This window comes from Ornithorhynchus anatinus, chromosome X2, assembly GCF_004115215.2.
Source record: "Ornithorhynchus anatinus isolate Pmale09 chromosome X2, mOrnAna1.pri.v4, whole genome shotgun sequence".
Lineage (NCBI taxonomy): Eukaryota > Metazoa > Chordata > Mammalia > Monotremata > Ornithorhynchidae > Ornithorhynchus > Ornithorhynchus anatinus.
The window spans coordinates 1,549,989-1,558,394 of record NC_041750.1 but is presented as its reverse complement, the minus strand read 5'-3'; the positions used below and the strand labels follow the sequence as shown (position 1 = coordinate 1,558,394).

At 56.7% G+C, this 8,406-nt stretch overlaps 1 protein-coding gene across 2 annotated transcripts; it reads right to left on the bottom strand.

Annotated features, from left to right (window-relative positions):
• Window positions 1–3,295: 3,295 nt before the first annotated feature.
• LOC114807382 (START domain-containing protein 10-like) lies at window positions 3,296–8,093 on the bottom strand. 2 transcript variants are annotated; one of them, XM_039910541.1, is made up of 7 exons: window positions 7,926–8,093; window positions 6,504–6,651; window positions 5,437–5,540; window positions 5,045–5,162; window positions 4,849–4,901; window positions 4,028–4,214; window positions 3,296–3,656 (listed from the first exon to the last, which is right to left on the bottom strand). In XM_039910541.1, exons 1-7 carry the CDS (start codon window positions 8,091–8,093, stop codon window positions 3,532–3,534), a joined length of 903 nt encoding a protein of 300 aa, XP_039766475.1. In that variant the 3' UTR covers window positions 3,296–3,531. The 2 variants fall into 2 exon arrangements, with proteins under 2 accessions (XP_039766475.1, XP_028908836.1); XM_029053003.1 differs by lacking the exon at window positions 3,296–3,656 and having other exon boundaries at window positions 3,814–4,214.
• Window positions 8,094–8,406: the final 313 nt, after the last annotated feature.

The window sequence follows — 8,406 nt, the reverse complement described above, 5'->3', positions numbered from 1 at the left end:
TCAGTTGTTATTCCTTCCTCCCTCTTCTTTTTGTCATTTTCATCATAAGGAGCTCACGTTCTAAGTAGGAGGGAGCACGGAAATTGAATCCCCATTTTGCAGATGAGGGAACTGAGGAACAGAGAAATTAAGTGACTTCCCCAAGGGCATACAGTCATCAAGTGGAGGAGCTGGAATTAGAACCCAGGTCCTCAGACTCTTAGACCCGTGCTCCTTCCACCCTCCCTCCTTCCCCCTGCCCCTTTGCCCTGTTCCTTATGTTGGGGTTCATGTGGTAATAATAATAATAATAATGGTATTCGTTAGAGAAGCAGCGTGGCTCAGTGGAAAGAGCACGGGCCCTGGAATCAGGACTCATGAGTTCGAATCCCAGCTCTGTCACTTGTCGGCTGTGTGACTGTGGGCAAGTCACTTAACTTCTCTGTGCCTCAGTTCCCTCATCTGTAAAATGGGGATTAAGACTGTGAGCCCCACGTGGGACAACCTGATTCCCCTATGTCTACCCCAGCGCTTAGAACAGTGCTCGGCACATAGTAAGCGCTTAACAAATACCAACATTATTATTACTTACTATGTGCTAAGCACTGTTCTAAGCGCTGGGATAGATATTAGGTCATCAGGTTGTCCCACGTGAGGCTCACAGTCTTCACCCCCATTTTACAGATGAGGTAACTGAGGCACACAGAAGTTAAGTGACTTGCCCAAAGTCACACAGCTGATAAGTGGTGGAGCCGGGATTAGAACCCACGACCTCTGCCTCCCAAGCCCATGTTCTTTCCAATAAGCCATGCTGCTGGCAAGTGGGGGGAGGGGAGTTCCGATTTAAGAGGGAGGAGGCATCAAAGGGAGTCACCCCACTGAGGAATGCTCAATCCTCAGTGCTCATTGAGAAGGGGCAAAGAAGAGTAGAGTAGAGGTTTAGAGGGCAGAGGAGAGAAGCGGGGGAAGATAAGATGGGGTCATTCATTTATTCAGTCATATTTATTATTAATATTAGTGGGAAGCAATAATTATGATTGTGGTATTTGTTAAGAGCTTACTATATGCCAGACACTGTACTAAGCACTGGGGTGGATACACGCAAATCAGGTTGGACACAGTCCCTGTCCCTCATGGGGCTCAGAGTCTTAATCCCTATTTTACAAATGAGGCATTTGAGGCCCAGAAGTTAAGTGTCTTCCCCAAGGCCACACAGCAGACAAGCGGCAGAGCCGGGATTAGAACCCATGACCTTCTGACTCCTAGGCCCGTGCTCTATCCAATCCGAGCATTTATTGAGCACTTACTGGGTGCTGAGTACCGTACTAATCGCTTGGGAGAGTACAATACAACAATAAACAGACACATTAGAACAGGAGGCAGGGGAAACAGGTGGGGCCGCAAAGGGTAAGGGAACAGATGGAGAAGGGACATTACCGGGGGAGGCGGGGTGGGGGGAGGAGGGTAAGGGAGGGGCCTGGACGGAGGGCGGGGCATCGTGGAAATGACACAGTCCCACTGGTGGGGTGGGCCGGTGGGGAGGGAGGGCTATCCATCCATCTCTGTGGGCTCTTTCCTTCCCCAGGTCTGGTCTGGCTTCCAGGATCTCCATCCTGCCCTGAGGGAGCAGGTGGTGGAGGGAGAGGACAGTGGAGGGGAGGGGAGGGCGGATGGGGAGGGGGCCCTGAGGGTGCGGCTGGGCTGGATTATGCTGGGGCCTGAGGTATGAGGAGGACCACAGGGAGGAGGGGGCAGTTGGTGGGCAAAGAGAAAGAGGGAGCGCAGAGATGAATGAGCACTTCTGCCAGTTTCATCGAGGAGGAAACTGAGGCTGCACAAGGGGCATTGGGTGGGGGGCAGCAAGGGCAGGTCTAATCCCCGTGGAAGGCCTAGTGGCCGTTTGGGGGCAGGGCAGCGGCCCAAAGAGGGAACCCAGGTTTCCTGTCTCCCCAGCCACAGCCTGCCACCCCAGTCTCCACTTCCTCCCACGAGCCCTATCAGACGGTCGACAAAGGCCTTTTCTCGTAGAACTCACCCCCAGACCCACCCTCAGACCCAACCCCAGGCCTCTTACCCGGGATTTGGACATCACTCAGGGGGTTGGAGGCTGGGGAAGCTGGTCCAGGCCCGTGGTTGACTGGGGAGAGCAGAAGTCACTGGAGAGTCGCTTGAGGGGTCCCATTCTCCAGGGTTTCAGTGGCGTGTGGGGAGGCAGTACGTAGGGCAGAGGGGAGCGAGAATGTGGGCCAGACAGCCCTGACTCCACTAAAAGGCCAAATCCTGGTCTTTAAGACTTCTCTGTCCTTCCCCCAACGTCCCCACACCCTCATCTCAGCCCTCAACCCTTTCAGACACCAATCGACACCCAGAGCTTTGTTTATTGGGGGCTGAGGATCACATCACTGCAGTCAGCTGCAGCACAAGCTGGTCGGGGTCAAACAGGGGGTCCCCAGGAGGTCCTTCACCTCATCCTCACTACCCCCAACTACCCTGATTTCCCTCCCTTCTGCTCCCCACTGGGGTAGAGTGCGGGCCAGGGTGAAAGAGCAATGGGGGTCAAGGAGGGGGTAGGGGTGGGGCAGGGGCGTGGATGGACGGGACAGGGAAATCTGTCTAGATATAGGGGATGGAGAGAGAGAGGGAAAGGCATCTTTTTGGGACCCTTTAGTCTGTGACTCCTTGATCAACCATTCAATCAAGAGAATTTACTGAGTGCTTACTGGGTGCAGAGCACTGGCCTAAGCACTTGGGAGAGCACAATACAAACGAGTTGGTAGACGCACCCTGTCCACGCAGAGCTTACAGTCTAGAGGTGGAGACAGACATTAAAATGAATACAAATGAGGAAATGGTTACGTTTAAGGATATGTACAGAAGTTCTGTGGGGCTGAGAGGGGGGTGAATGTCAAGTGCTTAAAGGGGACACGTTCAAGTGCAGGGGTGATACAAAAGGGAGAGGTAGTAGGGAAGATAAGGGCTTAGTCAGGAAGACTTCTCGGAGGAGACGTGATTTTGGATGACTTTGAAGGTGAAGGGAATGGCGGACCGTCAGATATGACAGGGGAGGGAGTTCCAGGCCGGAGGGAGAACGTGGACAAGGGGTTGGCAGCAAAATAGATCAGATCGAGGAACAGTGAGTTGATGTTAGAAGACTGAAGTGTGCAGGCTGAGTTATAGTAGGAAATCATCAAGGATAAGTAGGAGGGGACAAACTGATTGAGTGTAAGCTCGTTGGGGGCAGGGAAGATGTCTACCACCTCTCCCAAGTGTGCTTAGTACAGTGCTCTGCACACATAAGCATTCAGTAAAACCCATTGATTGATAGATTGCTTTAAACCCAACGGTAAGGATTCTACTAGGCAGGGAATTGTGTCTACCTACTCTATTTAATTGGACTCTCCCAAGTGCTTAGTACAGAGCTCGATAAATATTATTGATTGATTGATCAAGTGCCCGAATCCTCTGGCAGGAAAGGTTCTTCTTGTCTCCTCTCCAGATTGATGGTCCTGCCCCCTTCCCCCCGCCTTGCCTTCCCAACTCCATCCAGGGTCTTCAGGAAGGAGACAAAAGCAGGTCTCCACCCCTTGTCCAGCAGGGCCCAATGCCTAATGGATAGAGCACGGACCTGGGAGTCCGAAGGACCTCGGTTCTAATCCCGGCTCCTCCACTTGTCTGCTGTGTGACATCAGGCAAGTCACTTAACTTCTCTGGGCCTCAGTTACCTCACCTGCAAAATGGGGCTCCAGACTGTGAGCCCCATGTGGGACGGGGATTGTAACCAACCTGATTAGCTTGTATCTGACCCAGCGCTTAGAAAGTGCCTGGCACCTAATAAGCTCTTAACAAATACCATTCAAAAAAATGGGCAGAGAGGGTGGGGCTGATCAAGGGAGGGTCTCCTAGAGAGGATCGGACAGTGGGAGTGGGGTTCACTCTGGACAGGAGGAGGGGTTCTGCTCCCAGCCATCTGGGGGAGAGTCCGGGGGTGCTGGAGAGGGGGTCGGTCAGGCCTCCCGCGGCTCCTCCTTGGGGTCCGCGCTTTGGGGAGCCCGCTCTTCGGCAACGCCACTCTCGTCGATGGCCTCCAGGGAGTCTGCGTGCTGCAGAGCCAGCTCGGCGAGGCTCAAGGTGGGCAGGGTGCTCTGCTCCGGGAAAAGCCAGGGCTTGTAGCCTGGGCTGTGCTTCCGTTTCCACTCGGGATACTTCAGGCCCGCCTTGTAGATCTTTTTCAGGGCCTGGACGGATCCGGGGGTGGGGGGCGCAGGGGCTCAATCCAGCCCTCTGTCCCCTCTCCCCTTCCCCACATTCCCGGGGCTCGACTCCCTTAAAACAGTGCTCAGCGCTTAGAACACTTAGTAAGCGCTTAAAAAATTCCATTATTATTATTATTATCCCGACCCAACCATCTCTGCTTTCCTGCAGCCCCCATCCCATCCCCGAAAGCTTAGATCAATGCTTGGCACTTAGTAAACGCTTAGCAAATACCTTAAAAAAACCCAACCCTCCATTGGCCGTGGTCAAGGTGGGAGCTGGGCTAGCAGCAGGTGACCCCAAGGCCATGCCCACTTCTAGGCGGGCTGCTTTCCTGAGCGAAAGGGACAGGGAAAGCCTACAACTCTATTGCACTGTGCACCAAGCGCTTAGTACGGTGCTCTGGATGCAGTAAGTGCTCAGTAGATACCATCGATTGATTAGGAGGGAGGGGGCGTGAGACTAAGGAGGCTGCAAGGTGAGGAGAGATGGCGTCCAATTTCTACTGGGGGGGTCTTTCTATCCCCTTCGCGCCCTCTCCTCCCCCCACCGAGGGCACCAGCTCAACACCGCCGGAACGGCATGGCCGAGGCCGGTCCTGCCGCAGGACCCGCTCACCTTTGGGGCCATTAGCTGGGACACTTTGTTGACCACCCACTTGGGCAACGACCCTGAAACACAGGAAGGCCCTGCCGTCGATCTCGGATCCTCCCTCCCCCTTCCTCTCATCCCCACCACTGCCGCCCCCTCCTCACGCCTCCCTCTCCATCTCCCCCGCGTGTCCGAGCTCTCCCGTGTCCCTCGGGGAACTGACCTCGGGGGTCCACCTGGCTGAGGTAGTAGAGGACGCAGCCCCCACCCCCGCTGGCCTTGACCAGGTAGCCGGTCTGCAGGGACACCGCCCGCACGAAGTCCTTTCGCGGGGGGTGTTTCTGCGGGGGGCGGGGCAGAGGGGGGAGGTTCCCCCCAGATTGGGTCAGAACCCCCCCTCCCTCACTTAGAGACACCCCCTCCCCCAGCTCCCCCCCAATATCTACACACACACCACCCCCTTCCTGCTCCAGAGGGCAAAGGTGTCACCCCACTGCCTCCCCCTCTGATTTTCGGGGGCGGTTCCTCTCTGGCCTCGAACGGGGGGTCCTCCCTTCTCACCCTCCCTTCTGGTGACCCTCCCCCCGACCCCCCACTCCTGTGCCCCCACCTCACCGGGTGTTTCACGCTGTAGTTGACGATGATATAGTCTTGTCCTAAGGGCAGCCAGGACCGGAGAGTCACGAAGTCTCTGTTCTTCAGCGGGCTGGGGCAGCGCCCTGGGGGCGGGGGGCGAGGTAGAGGGGTGAAAGGGGGGGGATCCCGAGGGGAAGACCCCGCCTAAGCCCCTGATGCCCCTGATTCCCCTCCCCTAACCCCAGCTCCGTGGGGCACCCTGTTCTCCTGCTTCAGCCCCTACCTTGTCCTCAGGATTGGGTGTCCATGTCAGGCCTGGGTCCCTCCCTCTCTAATGATAATAATAATGTTGGTATTTGTTAAGCGCTTACTATGTGCAGAGGACTGTTCTAAGCGCTGGGGTGGATACAGGGTAAGCAGTTTGTCCCACGTGAGGCTCACAGTTAATCCGCATTTTACAGATGAGGTCACTGAGGCACAGAGAAGTAAAGTGACTTGCCCACAGTCACACAGCTGACAAGTGGCAGAGTCGGGATTCGAACCCATGACCTCTGACTCCCAAGCCCGGCTCTTTCCACTGAGTCATGCTGCTTCTCCACAACCGCTTCCCTGCAAGAGTAGGACCCCCTCTCCAAGGGATTTATCCTCTCTTCACGTCTTCCAGTGCCCCTCCCGCCTTAACGGAGACCTCTCCCTCCCCCACCGAGACCCCCCTCACCCTAATAATAAGAATCATAATAATGGCATTTGCTGAGCGCTTACTATGGGCCAGGTACTGTACTGAGCGCTGGAGTGGATACAAGCAAATCGGGTTGGACACGGTCCCTATCCCACGTGGGGCTCACAGTCTCAACACCCACTTTACAGACGAGGTAACTGAGGTACAGAGAAGTGAGATGACTTGCCCAAGGACACAGAGCAGACAAGTGGCGGAGGGGGGATTAGAATCCAGGGCCTTCTGACTCCCAGGTCCATGCTCTATCCACTACACCATGCTGCTTCCAGGACTTTCTCCCACCCTCCTTCTTATTCTCAAGGCCCCCTCCCTCCCTCAGGGACTCCTACCCCACGCCCCCCAGGCCTCTCCCCTCCCCGACCCCGCTCACAGGAGTAGTAGCCCACGTCGGCGTTGGCCGTCAGCCGTCCAATGTCGAACGTGTCGATCATGTGCGAATCCCACTTAGGGCGATAGTGGATATCGTGTAGCATGTCGTACAGGGTCTCGGCCGCCACGTCCCGGCACGAGATCCTCATCTGCGGGGGCGGGAGAAGGGCGCCGTGGGTTTGTTTTTCTTTCCCCGCAGGCCGTCCCCCCTTAGGATGGGGAAACTGAGGCTGGGGGTGGGCGCAGGCGCTTCCGACTCATTCCGTCCTATTTATTGAGCGCTTACTGTGCGCAGAGCACTAAGCGTTTGGGAGAGTGCACTCTAACAGAGTTGGTAGACATATTCCCTGCCCACAATGAGCTTACAGTCTAGTAGCTCAGTAGCAGCGGCTCTGCGGGGTTTCCGTGGGGAAATCCCACGGCCTCCCAGACGCTGCCGCCCTCAGCCCCGCCCTCTAGACTGTAAACTCGCTGTGGGCAGGGAATGTGTCTGCTTATTGCTATATTGTACGCTCCCAGCGCTTAGTACAGTGCTTTGAACACAGTAAGCGTTCAATAAATATGATTGAATGAATGAATGAATGAATGTCAGAGGAAATGGGATTGCTCCCTGAGGAAGTGACAGAAGTGCCTTCCCTGGGAATCTGGAGAACAAGAGAGACCCCATCCCTTGCCAGATCTCGACTGTGCAGAGGCAGAGGCATGGCAGGGATGACCCCGGGAGGGCCCAGGGGCATCACTGAGGGATTCTAAATCAGGTGCCCAGCCCCCAGTCCCCCACCCCCGCCCCTACAATGGTGGGGGTTGAATTACTGGCCGTCATTGTGTCACTGTCGGTTGCCTGCCACCCCCCCGCCCCCCGCACCCCCTACGGTCGCCCAGCAGATGCCAGCAACTCAATCTGCTTCTTTTGTGGGGTTTCTGGAGGCACCAAAAGTCCTGGGATGGGGGTGGGAATTGGAGATCCAGGGTACTGGGAACAAGGAAAGATTGGAGGCTGGGGGGATTTGAGATCGAGGGGGATTGGAGGTGGGGGGATTTGAGATTTGGGGGGATTGGAGACTGGGGAGGTTGGATAATGGGGGATTAGAGAATGGGGGGATTGGAGAAGAATGAGAGGACTGGAGAGTGTGGGGTTGGAGAATGGGGGGATTGGGATAAAGGGAAGATCGGAGAGCAGGGAAGGTCAAGGGTTTGGAATTACACGGATTAGGGGTAGTGGAAGAGTGAGCTGAAATAGAAGGCTAGGGTCCAGTGGGTGAGGGTCCAGCCTTAGGGAACAAGAAGGATGAGGAGGGGGTCAGGGCCAGGCACCGTCTACCCCAGGCCTGGGGGGAGGGGCGGGCAGGACCCAAGGGGTGGTTGAATCGGGAGCTGGGGGCTTCCCGGGAAGTCGGTGGGGGAGGGTCGTCTTGACGCTGACCTTGATCTTCTGTACGGTGCATGTCTCGTCCTGGGGGCTCTGGCTCCACACCGTCACCCCTCCCTGGCTGAACTGGCTTTGCCAGCCGTCGGGGCTCTCACACTGCTCCTGGAACGAGCGGAAATCGGAGTCATCGGGGATGTAGACGCCGTCCCCTCTCCGGGACATGGGGGGCCGGTGCGGGGGGCTTCGGGAGGCAGCGGCCCCGATACGAGATAGGGCCGAACTCCTCTCCTCAGGCCCCCGGGCCCCCGGCCGCCCCTGTGCCCCGCGAAGGCTACAGGACCCCGGGAGAGGAGAGCGGGTTCCGCTGCTGGGCCGAGAGGTCTGGGCACGGGTCTGAGGGGCGGCTCTCCCTCCCAGCCCCTCCCCGGCCCCCGCCCCCCGCCCCGGGGCCCGGTGTCCTATCGCTCGTGCCGGATCCTCTTGCTCCGCTGCTGCATTATTGACGAGGGAAAAGCTTATCCACAAAACATCTAAC